At 34.9% G+C, this 27,767-nt stretch overlaps 1 protein-coding gene across 4 annotated transcripts in view; it reads left to right on the forward strand.

Annotated features, from left to right (window-relative positions):
• FSTL5 (follistatin like 5) overlaps window positions 1–27,767 on the forward strand; it is an 849,524-nt gene that overhangs the window by 466,996 nt on the left and 354,761 nt on the right. For all 4 annotated transcript variants that reach the window (XM_058276333.2, XM_058276388.2, XM_058276438.2 and 1 more), the window contains exon 6: window positions 7,966–8,086. In XM_058276333.2, coding sequence (XP_058132316.1) covers window positions 7,966–8,086 — 121 coding nt within the window. The remainder of the gene's footprint in view (window positions 1–7,965; window positions 8,087–27,767) is intronic.

Genomic DNA, 27,767 nt, shown 5'->3' on the forward strand with positions numbered 1-27,767 from the left:
GTATCTGAAGTTGATCCCAGTTATCTAGATTTCACTCTTCCTTCTCTTAAATTGCCTTTTCCAACAGTAAGAGTTCAGTGTTCTCTTTGGGTCTATTGTTAAGTCTGAGTTTAAGTAATGTTTCAATGAAAATTTTCCTTGTTGCAACCTGCTCCAACTTGGCTTAATATGTATGGCTCGTAGTAAAATAGTTTAAGCAAAATCCTTATAACATATGTGGATGAAATTTATCTGTTTTTACAACATAGCAACAAACTGGACGAAGATCTCTTGGTATCTCCATTAAATGTTGTGTATATGACTAGTGGTCAGGCTACATTGTTCCACATTAGCTCCCTTGAAGATATACGTTATTTTGAAAACTGACTGGATATGGGATTTCAGGATGAAATGACCAAAAGTATGCCTCTGCTCCTTTTGTCAGAGTAACATCAAATAAAATGCAAATCCAGACTCAGATAAGGAGAGATTTTATTCAAAAAAATTACTGCAGTAGAGAAAACATACCAATCTCAGAAATCTGACAGCGTCTCAAAAATCAAACAGAGAAAGACTTTACATTTAAATGGATTGGTAAGCACAGCTAGCAGAAGTTTAGGCAGACAAGGAAGAGTGAGCCCACCCGAATGACTGGTGCAGACTGGTGCTGTGGTCAGCAGATTCTTGGGATAAACTGACAAGGGGGTATTCTGTATTTTAGTGCTTGCTCATGCTTGCGAGAAAACAAAAGTTCAGGGACCTCTGGAGAGGACAATGCAGAGGGTAAGAAATGGGCAATTGTGAAAACTTGGCAACATGACTGAAAAGGTCATTGGAGGGGTTGGAGGAAAGTCAATGATTCTTTATTATGAAAAGGAGCACAGAAAGCTCTTTAAGTTCTCAGAATATTCAAAGAGTTTGAGTAAAAAGAAATTTTGTGAACAAAAGCTACTTGCATTAGTAAATTATGGGGAGAGAATAAGAGAGACCCATAGGCCTGAGATTCAAAAGAGTAGAATCTCTTCATTATGTCTGTCTGTCTGTCTATCATCTATCACCTATCTATCATCTGTCTTTTTATATCATTCTCTTTCTATTTATGTATCTGGAAAAAAACTGGCTTGGTGGAAAGGTAATAACCTGAAAGTGGCTATAGGGAACCATTTAGTTACCAACCACCCTCCCGGCACTGAGGTATAATGGATGTGAGGGAAAAAAATAGACTCCTATTGTTAAGCTTACTGTGCAAACAGTTTTCTTAAGAGGCTGCCAGATTTTTGTAAAGGCCAGGTGTGAAGAAGAGACTTTCTGTGAGAGGTAGAAGATAAAAGGTGTTTGCTGATGAGAGTGAAGGATTTCCTAAAGGCACAATAATAGATTTTGGGTAGAGAGGAATGGGGATTAGGTCTGAATGGAAAATGTACAAAACAATATGAGGAGACTTGGATTTTATAAGGTCCTGGAGGCAAACCAGTGTATGAAGCACAATGCAATTTGTCCAAATCACCTCTCAGAGGGGAAGAGACAATTGTTTCTAGCATTGTGGTCTTGTATATTTGATGCCCAGGGGTAGGTAACAGAAGGTTTCACTCCATGAAATTGGAGACTTAAGTTTGCTGATGGACAGCATAAGGTTCATGTGAAATGGTGCCAAGTATTGGAAAATTTGCTTCTGAGGCCTGTCTCCATTTAATAAAATAACCACTCCACAACTTAAGTAAGCAATGTCATTCCCTTGTGGTTCTGAGTTTAAATAAGCAGCTGTGTTGAGTATATTGATTTAGGTTTTACTCCATTTACATTCTATGTCATTTCAATCAGCTGAGTCACTTAGGAATGCTTATTAGAATAAAATATTTTCCTAATGTGCACACACGCCAACTCTTTATTAAAATAATAAAAAGAATTACTTGTTCACAGGACTTAGATTATTGTGTTATACATATTTGACTTAAAATGTCATTTGCTCAATGACTACCATATGTGAATACATTTACAAAATTAAATAAAAAGAAGGAATAAATAAAAGTAGATATTTTTAAGCTAACTAGATGGGCATGGTAGTGATTTTGTTGCAACATTTGTACAATCCGATATTTTCCCATTCAAATTATTAGAACGGCTTGCTACATGGGAAATGGATAGTCAATCTTTATTTTGACTTGATGAAGCAAATTGCAATTTTAATGATTTTAAAATGATTCTCAAATATAGTCAAAATATCTATTTACTTTGAGATCGGTGAGAATTATTTTATAGTATATATATATTTTTAAAATTCTCTTAGCAAGAACACACTAAACAAAAATAAACACTTTTATGGATAGAAAAGTGAGATATGTGGGACTTGTAAAGAGTGTCATACTAACTAATCCTATTTAACATTTTAAAAGCCCATAAACCTATCAGGTATACAGAGTAAGGCTGCAGAAACCAGATGTTTACCTTAGAATGGCATTGCCAATGTTAGCAGGTTAATCCTAGTCATGTTGTGGAATTTAAGAGAAGTTCAATTATTTGAGTATAGAGAGGCCAGGACTCAGGAATGATTTTGAGAAGGAAAAATGGTTTATTGACGGCCGGCCGGACTCGGGAGCTTTCAGTTTGAATCCCGAGCCCCGAACAAGATTTTCAAACGTCTTTTATACAGAGAGGAAAGGCCAAATGGTCCCTTTGTTTCAGTTCTCAATAGGCTTCAATTAGCATATATCTTCCACATCTTAGGTAAGCTTTTAGCATGGACTCCAGACATTCTAGATAAGCCTTTAGCATATTTGGTTTTTGCATTTCCCCTAAATACTTAAAGTTTATAGCCCCCGCATTGTTAAACATTTCCTGGGACTGGAGCTGCTGCTAGTCCCCAAGGGCAGGACTGCAGCCCCCCACCGTTCCACACCCACAAGTCAAACAACTTAGTTATCTCTGAAGAGACAAAGAGCCTTCCACCCATAGCCCACATCAGTCATACTGGGAATTTTTTTGCAAGTGATAAAGATTTCAGAATAATAATAATACCGGCACTTAACAGTGAGAAAGCAAGGCCAAGATCTCTGTTGGTTTAGATGTAACTCTGTAATTAAAAAGAATAGCACCTTCCATTGTGTCTAGATGCATTAGTAGCTTGTTTCAGGTATTCTTTTTTGTTTTTAAGTTCTGCTCATAATATTAATATGACAACTTAAATATTAAAATTTAGCTTTTTAAATATTTAAATATTTTATTGGTAAAGTCTTTCTTTTTGAATGCCAAGGTGCATTTCAACAGTTGCATTAATGTTCAGAAAGTTCCTGTGAGCCATAGAGAATGCTTAAAAATAAAGTGCTTTTCTTTCCACCAGTGGTTTAATAATATTATCTCTGCAGTCAGTCATTCAAAAGAATTAATATTGGTACATTAGATTTCCTTTAACTGTTATGCAAGGCACAGTAGAAAAAAAAAGGGAACTTAGAAGATCTAATTTTTAAAAAGTTTAATGCACTTATTACATAATAGCATCAATTGTACATATGATTCAAAAATTATAATTTATAATTTTACTTTTTATTCATATTTTTTATATTTATAAGAGAACTTTTGAAATCTGAAATTATCACATCTTCTCTAAAGTACATAAACGCTATGAGGGCAAGAACTGTGTCTTTTTTTTTTTTTTTTTTTTTCTTCACTAAATTACCTCCAGCACTTAGCACAGTTCTTAGTAACATGCTGGTTGCAATAAAGAGAGAAAAAAAGGGAGGGAGGAAGGAAGGAGGCGAGAAGGTGTTCACACTTAGTAGTAGAGAAGCCAACTCATATTGAGTATGTGCCTAAAGAACAAATCTAGTTCTTTAAGATGTGTATTCCTACTAAATGGGTATATTTAATTTCTGACACTTAGGCTTTGGTGCAATCTATACGCCAAATCAAGATGGGGATATATCTGACTCTGCTCAATTTCACAAAAAACTCTGATGGGTTTACTTTGAAATAGAGGATTCCTGCACTCTAGCTCTAAAATGTGCATTGGGACTCTGATATGATCATTATTAATTTGTGAAAGATAGTTTGTGAAGAGATGGGGAAAAGCTCAGATAACTTGAACACACTAGTGGTGCATCTTTCCCTGAGTTCACAGTTGCTATCTTTTTGCTGTCTATCAACAAGAGTCAAGAAAAGAACACAGAACTGGAAAATCTGACTCCTCTGCCCTGTTCTTCACCCTCCTCTATATAACCTCCTCACCATGGTCTGCTTTGAGACCACCAAAAGCAATCTTATGTTTTTATTGATTTATGAGAGTCAGCATACAAATCCTTGTATTTCCAATTTATCCCACTACACCAGAAACATAATATCTTATGTCTCTATGGCCAGAGAATAACCCTCTATTCCTCCAGCTGGTACTTTCTATTTCTCTTCCCAGTTTTATATATTTCATATCACTTGTCATCAGATGAACTACTGACTATTTCACTTACATATATCTCCTTGAGTCCGCCTCATTAAAATATAAATTCTACTTAGGCAGAATTTTAATCTCTCTTGTCTGTTTCGTGCCTAGGACAGGGCCTGGCACACAATAGTCAAAAATGATTTCCTGAATAGAGGATAGAATAAATAAGTGAAGGAAGGAAAACTATTAGGAAAATAGTTTATTTGGGAAAGGGATTTTTATTTTCATGCTATATTTTAGGAAAAAAACACAAAATAATGCAGTACCAAAACTGAATCTTTTTTTATTAGTATATTCCTCAGAAATTTGACTGTTTTATTACATTGGTAAATAAATAGGTACTATGGCTGGGTGGCTGTGTGTCACAACTGCCCTCATGCCATGCAGTCTGCTAATAATTTTTACTCATCACACTGACTTTTACCTCTGTGGAGACCAAGATTCATATATCTGGACCTCTGATCAGAAAAAAAGTATGAAGATTTTTATTTTTATGTAGACTTAGGGAGTTCGGGTTCATTAAAACTTTGGTTAAGTTGGGAAACAGCCTCACAAGTTTACAGTAAATAACAAATTAATCTCCAAAAGTGTCTTCCTTGATTGAATAGCCATCATAGGACACTAAAATGAAAGCATATTCTCTGTGAGTCTGCTCTTGTTGTGAATCACTAATCCAGATGTAGCACATCTGTGTTGAAGAGCTCACTGTGGGAAGTTTTTGGAACCAGTGCCACACAATAAATGGAAGAAGTTCAAAGAATGATCAGAATCCTTCAGGTTTGGCATTCCTGTGCCAAAGTATGGTTAATATTTATACTGCATCTTGGAGAAGAAAATCTACTTCCCAATTCAACCTTTTTTTTCCCCAGACAGTCAAATGTTTGTTCATCATTTTAAGGGCTTTAATTAGGGCCATTTTTTGAGTATGAGTTATAATCCTTCTGATACTAACTATCCTACACTTCAGATTCTAACCACCCTGTGTGTTTCTTCATGTCACATTTTGCTTACCATGACCTGGCCCCGTAATTCTCACTGTGATGTATCAAGAGGAATCTTCACAAGGTGGGATTGCTCCATGGCTTTGGCCTGCTGAAGAAATTTGTTCATGCTGCATGAAAGGCCATGGGAAAGCACCTTCCTCCATTAACTCATTGAAAACTGTGTTAAAAATTTCTACCAAGAAAACCTAAAATAGAGAAATGCATTTACTAAGAAACCTGGGTTAAATGGTTACTCATTAGCCAAAGAGAGGATAAAAAATGAGTAGAACATGTATTTGAAATATTAATGAATTTCTCCCCCCTTTGCACAGGTATGGCCCAGTTAGAAGTGAACAAGCATGTTTTTTTTGTTGTTGTTTTTTTTCTTTTAGAATACCTACTGATCAGGACCATGAGCTTCTATAGGGCACAGTTATAACTGAGCTTCTATAGGGCACAGTTATAAGAACAACCTGTGCAATTTAAGTTGCTTAATCACGAACAAACCAAGATCAAGCTGATTTTTCCATTAGTCTTATACAAAAGCGGGCATCTCAGAAAGAGACAGAAGAGATTCTCTTACGTCTTCACTTGAACTAATACATAATATTGATTTGAACAAAATGTTAGAACCGAGAAATATGTGAAAGAGAAAATAATGAACTCATCCCCCCACAACATTTTGTTCTACCTTCATCTACTGGCACTGCAAATCTTTAAGGAGAGTGTCATGAGGTTGGATCAAATACATTGCTCCGCTAACTCTGTGATAAGTCATTTTCCATGAGCTAACAATAACAGATGAAGAATGACAGAGAGCTGTGTTGCTTTCTAAATAGAAAAGCAGTAGTTTGGTTTCCCATTAGGCTTATAGGGGAAATGCCTTCAGCCATTAACTAGTTTGTTAATCTCTCCAGCTGGACTCTGCGAAAGTATAGGGCTTAATAACCCACCATCTACAATAACTATTTATACGGATCAGTTAAAGCAGATAAGCCTTTTGCCATTTTATTCCCTCTAAGGCAGCAAATGTCAGCTTAACCAATGAAATTTCAAGATATACACACCACAGACAACCCATTGTAATGTAGAAATACTATTTAGCAGTGCAAATGCCATCATTACATATTACTGCTCTGGCTAGAGAATGAGCCTGCAGGCTCAAGTGACCCATATGCTAAGCTTCACCTCAGAGCCATCTCTACAGCTCATACACATTCCTATTTGCAACATAGACATGTTCAAAGTTAAATAGCTTAAAATTATCTGGGGATCTTTAGAAACTACCATCACCAATCTGCCATTGATATAATAAAGACAGCCTGAAACACACTGTTCTAAAAGAGAAACAATTCCCATTTTGAATGTACAGCTGTAACATGAACAGGCTGGTGTCTAGAAATGTACAATGAATTATTTGAATGAGAAGATTATATAAACAATAATTGCTCTCAACTTTAAATGATCACATTTGAGTGTATACTATATGTCAGGACTTGCACCTGATTTTAAGTGTATATACTACTGAATATAAGCTTTACAACAACCATGAGAGATGAATGTTATTAATTTAATTTTGTAATTGAGAAAAAGTTAAGTGATGTGTCCAAAACTGCAGTGCTTCCAAGTGATATCAGCAGCACCTTGACTGAGAGCTGGCAGATTTCAGAGCCTGTATTTTCTGATTACACTGTACTAACTTTGTTAAAAAAGCACTATTTGATATAACTCCAAGTAATGTGAATTACTGCCTCTTTATGTGGGACAATATGAAAGATAGTGAACACGAGTATGTAGCTATCCACAATGAATACACATGTGTCAAAAATCTTGGGAGCGCTTTTATATGACAGGCAAGAGTCAAAAACTGAGGAATATAAAAAAACTATAGACTCGGCCCATAGCAAAGAATTCAGAGCAGAAAAGCAGTTTGATGATTTTCTTCACATATGCCCGGATAGACTTTCATCAACAATCAGTGCATTAATTCTATCAGGTTCCTGGAAAAAATCATTTGCTTAATAACTCTTTTGTGACCAAAGGAATTAATACACAATCCCTAATGGCTTAACTTCCAGCTGGGGATGTGTTAAGGCTGAGGAGGAAAAAAGATCTAACTCAATTTTTTCTAAATAATGTGAGGAAGAAAGTTGAAATAAAGTACTTCAATATTTTTTATTTTTGTTGGGAAAGACCACTGTTCAATTTTGATGCAGGTCACTGAGACATCTGAGGCACTTTTCATGTAGAGGTATTTTCATGAGCATAAATGGAGAAATATAACTGAGTGAAATACAGAATGTTCTTTTGATGTTCGAATTTTCTGGGTCCTACTGTGAAACTTTTGTATTAGAAAGTTTGGACTAAATTCTATGTACCTATCTTAACTTTATAACTCTGAAATGGTTACTTATGGTCCAGTAACTGGAAATATTTGATGTTACATAAGTTCAGTTCACTGCTTCACAGCAGACTTGAAATGATCTACAAAGTAATTATTACAAAGAATTAATTATACCATATATGTGTTAAGGCACAGATATAATTTCATGATCATAATTTTCTTCTCAGATGATAAAACAGGAAGAACTTGGCAAGGATCTATCTGATTGTACTTTGTATGATCTATTGAAAAACGATGATTTTAATTCTGACAAGCACCTGGCTCTTGAGGAATTTTATAGAGCATTCCGTGAGTATGAGATTCACTCTCTAAATTCTACTGTTCTTTTTGCTGTTTCTTTACAGAATTTGACATATTTGCTTGATCTAGAGTACAAGCTGTATCTTAAGAGAAAAGGTATAATTGAAAGAATTTTGAGTATTCAGCTGTATGAAAATGTAGGTAGAAGTAAGGGATTTAGTAGTTCTAAAATGAACAGTTGGAAATATTTGTATCCCTGGAAAATATTCTCTCTTTCTATTTTTATTGATCACAGTTTAAGACATTAGTTTCACAATGATCCTCCCAAAGTTACTTTGGAGTATGTAGCAGTGCTTGACCATTTGTTACCATATATAAAAAACAATTTAAATTTTTACACAATGACTCTTTTTACTTCTTTGGAAAACCAAACTGTATTGATAGATAAAATATGCATGTGTCAGAAGAGCAGAAATTAGCATATAAATGGAAAGTTATATTTATATTAAGGCACTTTTGCATAATTTAAATGTGTTTAAATTGCTTAAGGACTATTTAAAATGGACTAATTGTGTTATATAAAGCAAAGTTATGGTGATGAATTCTTGGTTAAAAAATGCATGCTAGATTATTCTTTAAAAGTAATCCAAAGAGAAAAGTCTAAGGAGAAAATTTTCAGAAACACAAAGATTTAATATTTGTGTGCAGGGGAAGAGGAAAAGAAAAAAAATTAACTACTTGTTGTTTGAAAATTACCAAAAGAAGAAGCAAATATAAACAAGTTTTAACTTGGCACCAAATTCCAATGTTTTATGTTAAACTTAGAATTTTTTTATGTTGTAATAAATATATATTGATACATAAATACAGATTTATATCTATCTGTTTTTCTATCATCTACCTATACACAAATGTAATTTTTTACATAACAAAAAGAGAGGAAGCTGCATAAGTACTTGGTGAGAAAAGATCTTACTTTGAATTCTGCCTCTGCTATTTATTAGCCATTATTGGGCAATTTACTTAAAATCTCTTATTCTTTTACAAATCCATATAAATGAGGCTACTAACTTTCTCATCTACTGAAAATCTTGTATTATATATATTTGTAAGTAATATTTGGCCAAAAAATTTTATATATTTTATATATATAATAGTTGCTGGTGACAAAACTTTAAGGAAAGATAGTAGCAAGCTCTTCGGATATAATTTAAATTGCATCTTTAAATTACAAGGTGGATTACAAACAGGATGACTGTAGACAACTGATTTTTCAAAATGGTATTCTAAGGTGTTTTTTTTTTAAACAAAATAACAAACAGCAGCATTATTTTTCTAATTTTATAAGAAGAAACTAAAGTACAGAGATGTTAAGAAATATGTGGCTTTTATAATCAAACCTAAGTCAATCTAACTCTAAAGTTTTCCACTATACATCATTCTGTAGTAGGCATTTGTTTTGTACTCAGGGTGTCAGGGGTGGGCAGAAGATATTGTATCTTATCAGGGAAGAATTACACACCTACGTAATTTATATAACTATATTGTGAGAGATAGAGGGGACAGATGTCAAAACTAAAGCTTACATAAAATATCAAGAGAGACGAGAGTATAATCTCTAGTTTGGGGAGTGAAGGAGACCTTATAAAGATGGTAGCAATTGAATTAGTCTTCAGGATGAGGGAATTTGGAGTTCCCAAGGTGAGCAAAGGTGTGAATAAAGACTCAGGTGCATGATATTCCAGGGCATTTAGATGAACTAACTTTATAAAATCTGTTCCAAGTTTATAATTCTAAGAAAATATATTACTAGTATTTCACTAACCTTTTATTATGCAAACAATCTAATCTCCCAGTATGCCAGGAGGATATATGGATTTGACTAAATAAAAGTAGTTGGAATTTATAACAATAGCAGGATATATTTTTAATGATATTGATACCAACCAAAAGAAATTTCTTTCCTCCCTTAAAACCAATTCCCAAGACACTGGGGTTTCAAAGAGAGAGTTTTATCGATTGTGCAAGCAATGGAGCAGAGTGGGCTCCTGGCCCAAACTCCCTCTTTGATCTGCAGATTCTAATATTTTATAACATCAGGGTGCTAATGAATAATTGGGGTCTAACTGGACACAAGTCCCTTCACTAATAAACTTTCAGGGGGTTAGCAGGGCTGGGGTGGAGCTGAACACAGTTTCCTTCATTAATAAATAGTAAGGGGTTGAACAAGCTGGAGGTGAACCGCAAACAAGGGGGAGTTACAAAATTACGATCATTTCAGAGGCCAACGTTCTGAGATAGGAAAGTACAGAGTCGAGGTCAGTCATAAGGTTTTCCATGTGGATATTAAAGAGGAAGGTGGGGTGGTTATCATCTCATTAGTGAGCATGCACAAGAGTGAGGTTAAGTCTAGAGGGAGCTGGCTGGAGGGGTAGGACCACGGTAGCCAGCTTCAGAGTTTTCAGGTATTAACCTTTTGCTATTTTATAATATAAAGGAATTTAGATAATGATTTAGCAATCATAATTATTTGTTAATTCTGAACTCTCAGTTATAGTATGTTGTTTATCAAGCATTAATAAGAGTATCACATGGTTATGTTTGTGCAGAGGTCTTATTCCATATAGTTAGTGTTCATGACACATTGCTGAAGTTAGAAACTAAGAAAAACCATTGCAAAGTGTGAATAATGTGCTGTTTTTATGACAACACAGTAAAGATCCTGAATAATGATTCCTGACATATCAGTAAATAAGATTCTTGCCTAGAATAATGTTACTTGCACTTATCATGGGGAAAAATGATGCTGTGTTTTAGGATATGATTTGATGTTGCTAAGAAAGGCAACATAGATCAGTGCATTGTTCTAATAAATAAAATTTTGCAATTCATAAATCTGAATCATTAATACAAGGATTCAATAGAGAAACAGTAAAATATTATCTCAAAAGGAACTAGACTGTATTAGGAACTATTGAATTTGGGTAGAAGAAAATCTGGACAATTTCATGAATAAAGTAATTTGGTGACCAGCAAGTTTTATAAAATTTTTTATAGTAAATCCATGGGTTAAATGAATAATGATTCTGCCATTAATTTAAAGTTGTGTATAGCACATAAGGTTTACATTTTAAAAATTTCTAGTCATGAAGAGATGTAGGTAATTAGAGAACTTGGCAATCAGCAATCATTTTAGGTTTGTTTTTTGGTGGGGTAATCACAGATTATGCCATAACAATTGTACCATAATTTTCACATAATCATTTAAAGAAAATAATGTTTCTTAGTAATGCTATACATTATGGAATGTTTTAATGTGCCTTGTGATCTTACCAAGCAGTCTTCTGCAAAGCATTAGGCTTTCAGTCTTGCAACCTCATTTACACAGGGCATTGACCTATAAAATGACCCTCAGAGAGATAACAAAACCTGATTGTATCTGCTGTATCTATCTTAGCAAGAAGGTATTTATACTGAAATGTGAATTACAAACACATGTCTATTTATTTTGCTCTGTTTTTAATAATACTTTTATAACTAATTCTACTGGGGTTTTGTAAAATTTAGTGACAGCCTTTGTAAAATGACATGATTTTAAAGACAACCAACTATGAAGTACTAAGGAAGTACCAGGATTAAAAAAATACAATGAAATTGGGAAAAACAATTTTAAAAAATCACATAGGAGGAATTACTCGTATGTACAGAATGCTGTGATATTCAAAGCATGTTCATGAGATTTGTTTCTTTTCCCCTAGGAATATGTAATCACAGACAATGATAAAAATGATGGATATATTAACTGTAAAAGTAATCATTTTCCACATCCAGAATGTGTTCCCCATATAGTGCATAAGAAGAAAACTCAGGAATCTAGAGGAACCCTAACTGAATATCCAGTCTTAACTTCCAGGGTAGTTAAGAAACTTGTTTAAATTCACTTTTTTTTTTTTCTGATAGACACAAGGGGGTACAGATTTCTTGAATTCTAGTGTATTATTCTTTCTCCACAGTGTAAAATGGAGGAAGGCAAAATAAAGGGTATCTTGAACACAATACAATGTTAATTGTAAAGAACAACACATTATCAATAGAGTTATGAAAGTATTAGTCAGAGCTATCGAGGGTAACAGAACCAATAGGATATATATTATATATATATATATAATGTAAATATTATGAGTTTTATTTTAGGAATTATTTTATGCAATTGTTGGGATGGGCAAACCCAAATTCCATAGTGCAGGCCAGAAACTGGGAACAGCAGCGAAGGTTTCCAATAAATTCCCCAGAAGAAGCTGAAGTAGAGTTGGAAATTATTCCTTCTGACTGTTCAAATCATCACCTCTCCTTTTTAGGTCTTCAACTGGTTGGATGAGAGAATAACTTCAAAACAGTAGTTACAACATTTTATATAAAAGTGATTTGCCACAAAAATAGGATGATCCCACATGGAAATAAAGCATTCAATTTCAGAAGTGATTTTCACTTAATGTCTCTACTTACTTAGGTTTGAAATTAAACTCAATTGAGATTATAAATGGTGTTATATAACTACTGATTTTAGGAACGAATTCTTTTCATTTGGATTTTCAAGATAATCAAGATATATGTAATTGACTGTCCAAAGAAAGCATATTGAGTGGAATATGCTTTTTATGTAACCTGTTTCCTGAGTTAAAATATAAAGTGCTTTAACTACAGTAAAACTTAAGGTCGTATGAAATGAGGTGTATGTGTAATTTTAACAGATCTTAAAGTCCTATTAAACTGTTACAAGTTGAAGTTCCCAAAACTGCATATATCCACTTTGACACAGTACAAGTTCTAATGTCACACTTAAATAAAAATCTATTAATTCATAAGTATCTTTATTTGTGGAAAGATCCCAAGAAATATGTGCTGCTACTAGGTATAAAAATAATTAGGATTTACAATTTATTTACAAATAAATGTGAACATTTGTCTTGAAACTATTGTGTAATAGCTCTATATTCCTTCCTTTCTTAAAAAGAATAGGCAACTAGGATTCCAAAATTTTAAAATATTTGAAAAACACAAAACAGAAATTTTAAATGACCGAACTATTCATAATTGTATTCAAAGTCATCTCTCTGTATGTGAAACACATCTTAATGGAATATAGATTTTATAATGACACTATAAAGAGAAATTTAGTTTTTCTAGGAAATCACAATCACTGTACTAAAGTATTACCTCTAAGAATACTGAATAACCAGAACAATAAAAATATGAATATTTATGAACATTAACAGATATTAGATCATGAGTGTATGAATGCCCTTTTTTTGAGAAAATAGAAGAATTTAGTTATGAGAAATTGCAACAATTTAGGTTAAAAGTGATGCTTGTCTGAACCAAAGGAGTGGTAGTTATTCAAGGAGGTGGTCATGTTTGGAAAATATGTTGTAAGGAGAATAATCTGGATTTGGTGAGTGATTAAATATATGCATGATGAGAGAGAGAATAGGGTCAAGGACAGTGTCCAATTTTCTAGCTTGCATGCAAAGCTGAGCAGTGATGCTGTTCCATAAATCAGGGCAAATGGGAAGAGAAGTAACTTTGGAGAAAGATATTGTGTTCAATTTTGAGTATGTTGACATATTCAAATACAAACATTTGGTAGGAGAATACTGTATACAGGAGTCAGGTGGGAGATTTGAGCCAAAGATGGAGATATGGAGTATTTAGGTAGAATGTAAATCTCTGACAGGGGATGGGATTACACAAGGTGATTTTATAAAGTAAGAAGGGGCAAGTAAAAGAGGAAGAACTGGGAGCTAAAACTAATAAGTACCTAGAGAGGTAGAAGGACACCCAAAGGAGAGTATAGTAATGAAATCAAGAACATTTTAAGGGAGGTGGCTGTGGCTCAATCGGTTGAGCTCCCATCTACTACAGGGGAGGCCCTGGGTTCACGTCCCTGGGCCGCCTTGTGAAGGCAAGCTGGCCCGCACGCCGCAGAGAGCTGACAGCTTGTGCACCGTGGAGAGCTGACACAGCAAGATGACACAACAAAGGGAGACAAGCAGACATAGAAAATACACACAGCGAACAGACACAGAGAACAGTGAAAAACAAGCCGCAAGAGGGGGATTAAATAAATAAATCTTAAAAAATAAAGGACATTTTAATAGGAAAACTTGACCAACGTTGTCTAAGAGATAGAAGGAAAAGTGCTGGTGTTTGAGAGGTTGGACATAAGAAAATCGGGAAATAATAATGTTAAGCAAAAAAAGCCCAATGCACAAGCATGCATAATGTATGAATATGTTATGTCCAAACAGATAAAACTCATTAATGATTAGAAGTTAGTATGGTAGTTGCCTTTGTTGGGGAGGGAGGAGATGGCGGGAAGATTCAATGTAGAGGGGCTTCTGTGGTGCTGGGAACATTCTATTTTTTCACCCTCATGGAGACGTCACAGGTGTCTTCACTTTGTAGTTATTTGTTCATCTATACCTCATGATCTGCCCCCTGTGTATCTACATTGTATTTTTAAAAAGTGTATCAGGAAAACTCAATCTCTTGGGTTGGGGCTCAGGAATCATCTCTTAAAGATCAAACTACACATACAAACAAAATGCCCTCGTAATTCCAAGCTCATTAGGGAAACACTGTGTTAGTGTTTCGCGTATAGCAGAGATCGTGTAAAATGAAGGTTCCCACCAAATTGAGAGAGAGACACCAGACCAGAGAAGGGCCTGCACAAGGCCAGCTTGGAGAACAAAAAGAACTTAATAGGGGCCTTGTGTGGGCCCTCAGAGCGGAGGTCCTCTCTCTGGGAGAGTCCGAGCCTGTCATGGCTCATCTGTGGTAGAGCTCATCAGAGACCATGGCACTTCGGAGGCTCCAGAAGCACTTGCCACAAAGCAAGAGGAGTTTTTTTATGCTACAAGTCTAAGTATGGATGAGGAGGGCATGTGAAGGGAGAGCATGACTAAAAAGTCTAATGTATGTTTATTTTGTAAGCTCACAATCTTTATTATACACTTATTGTTTATGTGTGTTCAGGTAGGAATGATACACTTCAAATAAATAAATAAAAACAAACAACAAACAAAATAAAACCCTGTAGATAATCAGGGAGCAGATATTTCCAGCAGTGCAGAAAGTTACACTTTGACAGTAAACAAGTAAAATGAAAATTTACAATGTTTTGTCAGGAAGGAAGAAGATACAACTTTCTATTGCTAGGAAGGCAATCAAATAGTTCACAGGAAATATTATTCTTAGAGCTTCCTGGGAGAGAAATCTAAGCACACAAGTTTTTACTTTTCAGTCACTAGCTCACAGTTATTTCCAAGCTTGCTGTATAATTATTAAGAAATGAAATCCCAATAAAAGGAGAAAGAACTGGAAGGGTTATGGGAAAAACCATGTATGATGGAGTTAGACACTAATATAGCTACTGTAAGGTAACCCCATACTTAGGTCCTTGTGATATATAATTGTGCAGCAACTTCTCTTGCCTGGCATAAACTTTGGAGGATAAACCTTATTACATATATTGATTATAAAATTAATAATGCACATTGTTGTTAGTATGATTGTAACTTTTTATGCTAGAGATCATAGATACCATCTGGCAGTTTTGCTAAATATTCCGCAGTATCATTGTCCTGCAGGTTGTTTCCTATTAATGGTCCTATTTTCTTGCTATAAGTGGGTTCTTTAGACCTTATAGGAAAGGGACTGTCCAAAATGATGGCTACAACCCAACCTATACACTTCCAAAGCACATTCTTTTGCTACTAAAATTAAATTATTTTTATAAGAACAACTGCTAATAGAAAAGAAACAGGAAAGCCAATTATCAATTTAAAATATCATCTTTAAAAAGTCTTGGATACTTGCCATTTTAAGATGGCACTGCCTTCCACATTCTCCTCTATTCCCTGCTGTTAAGATTACATTAATCTCTTGTAGTTACTGTATCTTAACTTTCATTTTAATCTGTAGCCTCTGTAAATTTTGCTGTCTGACCTATTTGTAATTTGAAACTAAAAGGCATAATTAGGTATTTCAGCTTCTCTTTTATTTCAGGTGAAACACATATTATTTATCTCAGTATACTTGTGTGTGTGTTGGTGGGTATCAAGCAAATATTGATGGAGTAAGCCCTATTGTGATACAAAGTTCATTTGAAATCAAACACAATAAAATGGGAATCGACATTGTTCTACCATTATTTTCAACAAGCACTGTATCTTGTTAGTCATGAATTAGTGCACCTTATTTAAATGTCATCCCCCTGATTTCAACATAATATCCTGGTTTAAATTTTAAAAATCAGATATGCATGCACTTTTAACAATTCATCATTTGAAATATTTTTAAATGTAAGGATTTGGAGGATAGTACTTAACAGATGCATTTTTGTTAAATTTACTTTAAAATATAGTTGTTATTGTAACAACCAGCAAGATGGCTGCAGAGTGAGGTGCTTCTAGAGTCATCTCCTGCTACAGGACAGTTAGCAAACACCCAGAGCTATCTGGAGCTAGCTGAAGCACCTGTGTGGGGGCTCTGGGAGACCAGAAGAGCATCTTACAATATGCTTGAAGGAATGGAAGGAGGAGACTGCACATCTGCAGAGAAGATTCATGAGTAGGCTGCTCCACGCCCTAGACACTGTAGCCCATTGTTCACTGGAGGCACAAGCTGCTTTCTGGAGCTGTTCGGCTGGAATTGAAAGCTCTACTTCCCAAAAAAGGAGAAGGAAGAAAGAGTTGGGCACAAACCTTAGCTATTGATGAATAAATTCAGGGGGATAGAGTAAAATCCTGAGAACAGCTAAAGTTTGAGCCTGTCCAAGTCAGAACAAGGCCAGGAGCTGCCATCTTAACTCCTTGCCTGGCATAAGGGGAAGTGGGGTGGACTGAAAATCACAGCGCTGGTGGGGACCAACTGCTTTCCATTCAGGTCAGATTACAGCTCTAGCCTAAGTCCCAGCCCCACCTCCAGCAGGCAAGAAGCTGGGACACCTGTGCTAGCCTCTCCAGAAAATTATTGGCCAAGCCACAGAGGCCAGTGATTATCCTACACTGGCAGAGCAAAAGGCCCCAGGGGCTATACTGTGGCTGGAATCAGAAGCTCCATTTTCCAAAAATGGGAGAGAAAGAGACAGTTGGCCACTGATTTCAGCTACTGATTGGTGAATTAGGCTAGCTAGAGTATATATAGCCCTAGGAACAGCTAGAGTATGAATCTGTCCAGGTTGGAGAGAGACCAGTAGCCACCATGTTGACTCTGTCCTCAGTTTGAGGGGATGCCAGGCAGACTGAAAATCACAGTGATGGTAGGGACCGGTTTCTTTCACACAGATCGGCCTGCACCCCTGGCCTGGGATTCAGCCCCACCTCTGGCAAAGAGGAGGCGGGCAGGCCCTGCACCAGCCTACCCAGGTAACTGCATGTACCTTTGGCTGGCACAAACTGAATAATAAGCAGCCATCTTAGAACTGCATGGCATAGACTCCTGCCCACACCTGCGGCTCCATCCCTGCCCCAGGTAGGGGATAGAGGGGTGGGGAGCTTCATTAGTCTCTCTGGGCAATGAAAGTCTAGGCCTGCACGACTTGGATTATTTCACACAGTTGTGACTCTGCCCCTATCCCTGGTAAAGGAGAAAGTTGGGAGAAGCTTTATCAGTCCCTGGGCAATGAGGGCAGCTTGAGCCTCCGCAGCTCTTAGCACCAACTGCATCCTTGGCTCCTACTGCACAACCAGCAAGCCCTAAAATAAAGAGAAGAATTGCAGCCAGAATAAATACTCTAGTAAGCCAGTTGCCAAGACACCAACAAAAAAACTGCAATCCATAATAAGAAACAGGAAGATATGGCCCAGTTAAAGGAACAAGATAAGCCTCCAGATGATGTAAAGGAGTTGAGAGAAACTAATCATACATGTTCAAAGAAATCCCCTAAATAAATTCAATAAGATGGGAAAGAGATTAAGTATATTAAGACATTGGGTGAATACAAAGAAGAATTTGAAAGCATACAAATAAAAATAACAGATCTTATGGAAATGAAAAGTACAATAAATGAAATAAAAATCATTGAAATAATATAATAAATAGATTTCAGTAGGCAGAGAAAGGATTAATGAGCTTGAAGAAATGGCCTCTGAAAGTGAACATACAAAAGAACAGATGAAGAAAAGAATGGTATAAATTAAACAAGGTCTCAGGGAACTAAATGACAGCAAAAGGCATGCAAACATACATGTCATGGGTGTCCCAGAAGGAGTTGAGAAGGAAAAAGGGGCAGAAGGAATATTTGAAGAAATAAGGGTAGAAAATTCCCCAACCCTATTGAAAGACACAAATATCCAAGTCCAAGAAATACAACATACACCCATCCAAAAAAATTCAAATAGGCCAACTCCAAGACACATACTCATCAGAATGTCAAAGGCCAAAGACAAAGAGAGACTTCTGAGAACTGCAAGAGAAAAACAATGCATAACATTTAAGAATATCCAATAAGATTAAGTGTTGATTTCTCACCTAAAACCATAGAAGCAAGAAGAGAGTGGTCTGATATATTTAAGATACCACAAGAGAAAATCCGGCAAGATATATCCAGCAAGATTGTCATTCAAAAATGAGGGCGAGTTTAGAATATTCATAGATACAGACAAACGGAGAATTTGTAACCAAGAGACCAGATTTTCAGGAAATACTAAGGGCTGTTCTAGAGCCTGAGAAGAAAAGACAGGAGAGAGAGGCCTGGAAGAGAGTCTAGAAATGAAGATTATATCAATAAAAGTAAAGTGTCAAAAGAGTGTGAAAATAAAATATGACAGACAAAACTCAAATAGGCAAGAATAAACTTAACCAATGATATAAAGCACTTGTATTCAGAAAACTGAAACTCAATGTTAAAAGAAATCAAGAAAGTCCTAAATAACTGGAAGAACATTCCATGCTCATGGTTTGGAAGACTAAATATCATTAAGGTGCGAATTCTACTCAAATTAATATACAGATTCAAAGCAGTCCTGATAAAAAAGTCCACCAGCATTTTTTTTAATTGAAAACATGATTATAAAATTTATTTGGAAGGGTAAGGGGTTCTAAATAGCCAGAAACATCTTAAAAAGGAAAAGTGAACTCTCATTTCTAGACTTTAAATCATATTACCTAACTATAGTGGTAAAACAGCATAATACTGCATAAAGACATGCACATAGACCAATGGAACTGAACTGATGGTTCAGAAACAGATGCTCACATGTATGGTCAAGTGATTTTTGACTAGCCTGTCAAACCCACACAGCTCGGGCAGAACAGTCCATAACAGATGGTGCTGAAATAACTGGAAATCCACAGCCAAAAGAAGGAAAGAGGACCCTTATCTCACACCTTACCCCAAAATTAACTCAAAATGGATCAAAAACCTAAAAGTAAAAGCAAGAACCATAAAGCTCTTAGAAGAAATTGTAGGGAAAAATCTTCGAGCATAATGGTAGGCGGTGGATTCTTAAAGGAGATAAGAGGAGGACTGAGATGGACTACTGAAGTTTAGTGTATTCTTTAAGAAAGTTTTATTAGGCATTTTCTCCCCAAATGTATAATGATTTTCTATCTTTGTAGTTTTATTTGCTGAGTGAATTTTTAGCATAAATGTTCATTTTTATCAATCTTTGTAAATTGTTCGATGCTAATTTCCTATAATATGTGATAAATCAGTGTATTTATCTTAAGTTTCTAGTAAATATTTGTTATATATTTAGGTGACAATTTAATAAGTTTTAAATTAAAGAAAATGGAAATGAGACATCTATACTAAGTTCTGTTTAGTTGCCTGTTTAGCTGCCTGCTTGGAGTTTTGCTAAGCTAAAATGTACTAAAGTGATTTCATCCTAACAAAAATTGTTTCTATAAAAAGGAAGGAAACTGAAGTAAATTTATTATCTTTCAATCAAATGATGTAAAGACACTCGTGCTGTTACTGACTAGAAGTGACCAAGGATTTGGAGGTTACAAATTAAATTGAGAGAATACACACATTTTTACAGACTGTTTGGGGACATCAAAAGATGTCCCTCTTCTGATCAGAACTTCGATAATTACTTCTAATAATACTTAAGTAAATAAATTAGATATCTCCAAATATTGTATGTTGTTCCTCTATCTATGCTATAAGTATTAACATATTCAACAAAAAGTCAAAATTAGGAAGAAAGGATTGTGGAAGGAGGAGTGGTGGGAGAAAAGAAAGCCAGGAAAAGAAAACTAAAAGTGATATAGTTCATGTAAGTATTGTGTAGTTTAAAATTTCTCTCCTGGGGAATGATCCAATTTCAAATTTTCACAGATTTAAATTTATATTTCAAATCACAATTATTAACTCCATACTGAACAAGAAACATTTACTTTATTCTTTGTGACATTGTCAAGGCTAGTCACAACAAATATAAAGAAGGATAAGAACATTCTCTGTCCTCAACTTAGTCACAGTGTAGGGAATGAAAAAGGAAGAGGCAATTGTAAAGCAGCATGGCATGGAATAAAAAAGGCACAAGTCACATATGCAGCAACCAAAGCAGGATCACTCTCAGGGATGGATGTTGAGAGAAGATGATTTCTGAATTAAGAGTAAGACAGAGATGTGGGAGATTGCAAGCAGTTTTAGAGTTGAGGGAGATGGGAGTGCAAAGTGTAAATTCGTGAAGGATGGAATTAGTGGAAGCCAACTTGAGAAACTGCGATAATCCACGTAGTGAAATGCAGAACATCAGTAGAGACAGAGAATTGTCGGATTTATTTCAAAAGATCCTTCGTGAAACTGAGTGGAAGAAGCAGTTGAAAAACCAAAACGAGAAGAAACAGCTGCCTTCAGTGGTATGCTAGATTCAATGACTAAACTTTCAAAAATTTTATATTCAAGTAGATGCCATATTGATATGTTAAAGCTAGCCGATGTTGGGGGTTTTACACTACTGATATTGGCAAATGTTAGGAATCACAGCTCCCCACCTCCTTCCTCAGAGAGGCGGTTTTTAAACAATCACCAGGATACATTGACTACAATCTTCTAGGCTAGAAATTTTGAGGGCTTGCAATAGACTAATGGGGAAGATAAGAGTCTGTTCAGTAAGCATAGAGAGAGGCGACCCAGAACTTGGTCAAGGATAAGGCCAAAAATTTCTAAAAAATGTTCTTAGAACATCTCTATTTTGCAATACAAAGTTACTTTTAGTAATAATGTTATCAAGTTTCCTGTGACTTTACAAAGGAAATATCTAAATAAGCTAATTGGCCACATTTCTTACTTTGTCAAATTCAAAACTATTCTCATTATCTCTAAAACTTTATATGTAGCATTTTATTATTCATAAAGAATAATATATATGTATATGATGAGATGGATTTTTGATAATAAGTTTTGACCAACCTGTTGCAAAATTTTACAGATACTCAAGTAAAAATATTTAAATGTTTTCCCTGCTGATAAAAACTGTATCAAACAATATTGAACTAATTAAACTGAGCAAAGTTAAGATTTGAACCAGTGGTTGTGTTTTATGGTGTATGTACAATTCATATCTCCATCGTCACAGTTCATTTTATTAGAATAATCTTTTATGAGAACTGTCTACATTAACATACTGAAAGTCATATAGGTGACACTTCATTATTTTAAAAGAATACATCTTTGCTAAACTATATGAAGTAACAGATTTCATTTTGAGATCAAGCATTTATCAAGCTTTATTGAGTGAGATTTTTTTACCTTTGGGTTGACTAATTTCTGATATAAAGGATATTACTTTCAGAGGCCTTATTAAAAGTGCAGTTTCTTTTCCTGCCCTTTGTAGACAATTTTGACACTCAACTAAAATGTGTAATTAAATATTTTAACACCTTTCAACTATGTTTAAACAATAGCAGAAAGTGCTGTAGACATTTGTGCCTATAATTATTCACTGTTGTTATTTTTCCATATTGTAATTAAACTTTATCTTGATAACATATTTGAAAAAACTTATATTAGCATTGTATCCATGGCTTTTATACCTAGAAAAAGTTCACATTTAATATATAGCTATAGATATACAAAATACAGGTGCCATAAAGGTTTTCACATGGATTACACTGCATCTTTAGTTTGTGTTTTTGATTCTAAGATCTATGAAAATTTTCTTATATTGACTTCAAATATAACTCAGCACATTATGTGCTGAAATATTGTGATTTCTGTGTTTATGGAGATTGTTTATCTCAATGGAGATATTAGGGTATGTAAATTTCAATCTGGATTATTTCCCTAAAACCAGGCTATATGGTCACCTGTTTTTAATTTTAAGCAAAATATTGCTTCTTTTTATCTTTGCCTCCAGAAATTACTCTTGCTATTAGATACAGGAAGCAATAAAGCAGAATAAATTGAATCTCTGATATATCGTATACCTAAAGCTCATTGTATAATTTGTGTTGCTTTGCCTTTTACTATTTTTCAATGTATGGACAGCTATCCAAAATATAGTGACACACAAAAGGCAGGAAAATTTGATCCAATAATATGTAATACTCACTACAGAAACAGGGTTATCAGTTAAGAAAGTTGTCATTATTTGGAAGATAATGTATTTCTAAAGTGCTGGTGTGTTGGACTGGAAAGAGTATTCTGAAGAATTTTGTCAGATTTGGTTAATTTGGTCATTAAAAGCAATTAGATTAATTTTAGAGACTATGAGAAACCTTCACTTGTTAGAAAGCTTGATGAGTGCCTTACCTCTCTTCATGAAAAGAAATGGCTTACCTTTGTTGTTATATATGAAGGAATTTAATTGGAGACTTGTTTTCATTTTCAATCCCACTTTCATAAATAGATAGAGATATATTTAAGAATAGAGATATATCAATACTTTTGCTTAAACCATCTTAAAATAAGTTACAGAAAACACAACCCACCATTCTAAGGACTAAAGTGGGGCCCTAAAGTTCTCAGATTTGACTCTACAAATTCATTGGACCTGATATTCATCTATTAAGAGTTGAATGAATGATTAAATAACAGTCAAAAGTGTGTGGTACACATATATATCTTAAGTTAGTTGAATAGAATTCTCAGAGTATTAATGTTCTCTGGGTACAGTGTTGTCCTGCATCCTTCAAGACTTGAGTCTAAAATATCATTCCATCTCCATGCTCTACCTTTGTTTCTCACATCATCATGGCTACTTTGCATTAATAATTTTAAGAACTTCAAGTCTTGTCAGATTAAACACCATGTGTCCTTCCAACTGTCATCCCCTTTGTATTCTATTCTCATCCAAACATTTACAGTTGGATGGAACTGTTCAGTGGAACTCACTGCTCCGTGACTTACACTGATTCTCATTCTACCTTCCAAGAAGCTGCTCTCGCCAATTTCATTATAAGCCTCTTGTAACTGAGATGACTGAAGTATTTCAAATATTTATTTTACTTGATGTCTCCTTGATATGTAGAATTACTTACTATTCCATACAACAAAATGGTTGATTTCCATAGATTTTCACTCACCACATATCCTGGAAATCTACCTATTTTTCTGGTCACTTCTTAACTTCATCTATTAGTTCATTTAGTCTGCAGAGTTCTGCTCTGTGATTTTTCCTTCCCTTCAACTCACTCATTTTCTCTTCTTAAGCAGCTATAATACAGATGATGTAACGTTTCAATGGAAACCTCCAGCTTCCTGGCATTACAGCCTATCCAGTGTTCCACTGGTCACTGTCACTTGGATTCTTTTAGGGCATCTCATCACAAGTTGCTCAAAACACTAAACTGTTTATTTGGTATCAAAGACTACTATTTCCTTTTTGTTTGTAACTGAGAACACAACATCACCATTTACTCAGTTGCTAGAGCAATAAAAATATATCCTCCCTTTTGCACTATTTCTTTGAAGAATCAAGAAATTCCTGTTAAATCTTTCCCCTAAATACATCTGACATGTGATTTCTTCTCTATATCTTCACATTGTTCCTAATTCAAGAAAGCATGATTTCTAAATACATAGAACACCTTTCTAGCTTTTTCTGATTTTCATTTTATCCTTATATGTTACAATTTTTTTTAATCATTATTTGTTGCAACACTTTTTCAGTACATGGTATCTGGCAGAGTGAAGGAATATCTCCTCTGTATTCATTCTTGATTCTTCTTATTTTGTCACTGAGAAAAATCATTACTAAGTGAACTATAATTCCACAATTATTGAGCAAAATAGCATGCATTATAAAGGCCTTCTAGACTTCCAAAGTCAGCACAGATAATGATGCAATGTTGGGGTTATTTATAGGTCAATGATTACTTCCAAGCACAGGAACTTTGTTTAATGAGTCTTCTCCCTTTATTTTTCTTAGGTAATATTGACACTCTGATGAAAACTAAGTATTATCCAGAGAATATAGTTTAGAATTTATTCCTCTGAAGGAGCAATGACTGGAAATTTGTAACCAAGTATTTTTCAGATAAATACTGTCTTTCTCTAAAACAGATCCACAGTCATTTAGAAAACCAATACAAATGTGTTTACTCTCTCTTTATTTATAGACAGTCTATATGATCATTTATATATTCAAAAGCGCATCAGAAGCATCAAAATTCTGAATAGGGTTTATCATATTATGAGACTGAAAATTCTACTCCCTCATTTTCTATTTTTTCCTTAAAAAATGATGAATGAATAGAGGCCAGATATATCTATGATCAATCATAAAAAAAGTTAATGATGTTTTTCACCATGTAAGTGATATAAATATGAGTTCTTGCATAACTGGAAGTTTGCCCATCTCTAATTCTTGATCTTCCTATGTTCCTTTTAAGTTAATATCCAATAGGCCAAAAGTAATGTTTGAGAGCAACTTCAAATGTGTGTCTTAATTGATGATAAAAAGACCCTGAAAGGTAGTAAGAATATTTCTTTTTTTCCTGGCCCTCCCTAGTTTTCCAAAGTTCTCTTCTACTTTGCTCCTCCTCTCTTTTTCTTAAGTTTCCTACGTGGATCATGAATCTGTCTCTGCATCCCTCCTTTGCACAGGCTAACCTGGCCTTCTACCCCTGGGATCTCATCTCTTTAGAGGAAGGCTCCCACTCTTCCCTGTTTGGCCCAGCACTGTCTCTACCCACTCCCACATTTTTTTTGTCTTTTTCATAGTATTTTTGTGAAATGAGCTTACAAAGTTGAATAGAGGAGAATTAGTTTAGTCTAAAAAATGTGATTTGGAAAAACAAAATTTCAATGAAATTCGTGGATCCAGAGATATCATTGAAATGTTTGTACTCACTCATCTTTCATGGAATGCTGTTTGATATATCAGAACTTTAATTCCTGCATTTAAAATTGTTATTTGTTTATATAACATAATTCATGCATTGATTAAGCAACTAAAAACTATATATAATGCAAAAATTATTCCCTCTTCAGCTTTTAAGTGTCTGGTATAAATTGAGAAGGAAAAGCTTTCATAATATTTTTTTTTTCCGGTTTTGTTTTAGCAAAGGTACTACAAGTTATTGTAGTGGATTAATGCCCAAATCTCTAGACCAATGTATCAATTCATTTTCAATCAAGAAAAGGCCAATAAAAAGTGAAGATGGTGCAGGATTTGAACCCCATGTCAAGTTTAGGAATCCATGGAAATTTAGGCTCTACTGTCTTCAGCATGCGCTTTCAAAACAATTTTGTTTGCTCGAGGTTTATACAGAAATTTTTTTATTGGTTGTATCAGTCAGCCAAAGGGATGCTGATGCAAAATACCAGAAATCTGTTAGGTTTTATAAAGGATATTTATTTGGTGGCAGAAGCTTACAGTTACCATGCCATATAGCGTAAGTTACTTCTCATACCAAAGTCTGTTGCCACATGTTGAAGCAAGACAGTTGGTGACATCTGCAAGGGTCCAGCCTTCCTATTCCTTTTAAGGCTCCATGATCCTAGTTTCTTCCAGTATCAGCTGTAGGCTGGGATAAGTCTCGTCTTTCTCCTGGGGCTTGCTCCTTTCCAGATCAGCTGTTCTGTTCTCTCCACAAGGTCAGCTGTAGACCATCAGCCTCTCTTTCTTCCCGGAGCCTCTGCCATGTCTATCAAGCCCTCTCTATTCCTCTGTGTTCTTCTCCTGTGTTTTCACTTCCTGGAGCTCCAGTTCAAAATTCCCACTTTCTCTTCTGCCATGTCGTTTTCTCTGTGAGTCCCCACCCTCTACTGAAGTGGCCCAATCAAAGTCTTAAGCATTAATCAAGTAAAAGTGAAACCTCTGAATCCAATCTAATATGCCCAGAGGAACAGACCAGTTCACAAGTATAATCCAATATTTATTTTTAGAGTTCATAAACAATATCAAATTGTTACATTGGTTAAAACTAGAAGTGTTACACATTATTCCCATCTGCAGTTCAGAAGCCAGAATTTATTATTACTACCTACATAGGTACAAGGTTAAAGTGGAAAATATAATTACTTGGTGGCTACTACTCAATAATAGAAATACTATGTAAAAAGCAAGCCTAATATTTGGAGAACATCTAGCCATATGTGCTACAGCTGCTCTTCAGTTAGATGCCCCTCCACCCTCCACTCCACATACACATATGTCCTTCTTCCTGCCATTCTCTGCAGAACTGTAGGATCCATTTCCTCTTTCTGCTCTTCACCATAACTGCATGAATTGCCTTTAGTATGCGACCATTAGGGGTGATTTTAAGGCAGACCTCATCTCCCTTTCTTTTTCCGTTATTTTTCACAAAGCTAATACACATATGTTTGTGGACATGCCAGATATTAACAAATGGTTAGATTCTCTAAAAGGAATTATAAGTTGAAATAGAAACAAAAACAATACACACACACAATAAAAGCAAAGCCTGAGCTTTAAATTTGACATTTCCCTTAAGCCAAAGCCAAAGCCAACACACTCATGAAGTTCATAGTGGATTCCTTGGTGGATATTCCTAGATACTAACCTTCCTTGCTTTTCCTATTCTATAAGTTGTGTATCTCTAGGAAATTTTCTCCTTCTTCTACGTTCACTTTTTAAATCTTCACTCTACTTTCTGCAATCTAAATTTCACAGGCTCGTCTGAGTGGATAAGTACAGTACAAGCCCAGGTTCCTTAGAGTACTTGAGTACTCTTAATTTGTTTGTAGTACTGATATGACTTTCATCTTTAGATTTTCTGGTAGTAGCATTTTAAGCAAAAGTATTCTTGCACACAACACACACACACATACGCAAGTGCATGACCAAACACATGTACACGAACATATCCTGCCCAGAACATTATAAACCCAACAGAACAATATGCTCCTAACTGACACTAATTGGTAGGACACATTCTCTGACAATCTCCCTTCAGATTACGCCACATGTCCCTTGGCACTCGAGAAACAGGAAAAGAACTTTCTTAATGGTTTCCCTTTGGCTACATAATAGGGAAAAATTGAAAATTATTTTTCATTATCATTCGTATTCTCTCTAGTTGTCTCCTAAGTCATTAGTATTAGATATTAGATTATCATCCAGAAGGTCTGGGAAGGGAATAAAATACATGTAATGTACATATTAAAAATATATTAGGTGGTATTAAAAAAGTCAAAAACACTTATTAAGTGGTAGATTCAGTTCATTAAATAGGTAGCTTTTCTGTGTACTAAGAGATTTAACTACATAGTACATTTATTTAATATTACTGCTTTTAAAAGCTAGAA

Source organism: Dasypus novemcinctus, chromosome 1, assembly GCF_030445035.2.
Source record: "Dasypus novemcinctus isolate mDasNov1 chromosome 1, mDasNov1.1.hap2, whole genome shotgun sequence".
Lineage (NCBI taxonomy): Eukaryota > Metazoa > Chordata > Mammalia > Cingulata > Dasypodidae > Dasypus > Dasypus novemcinctus.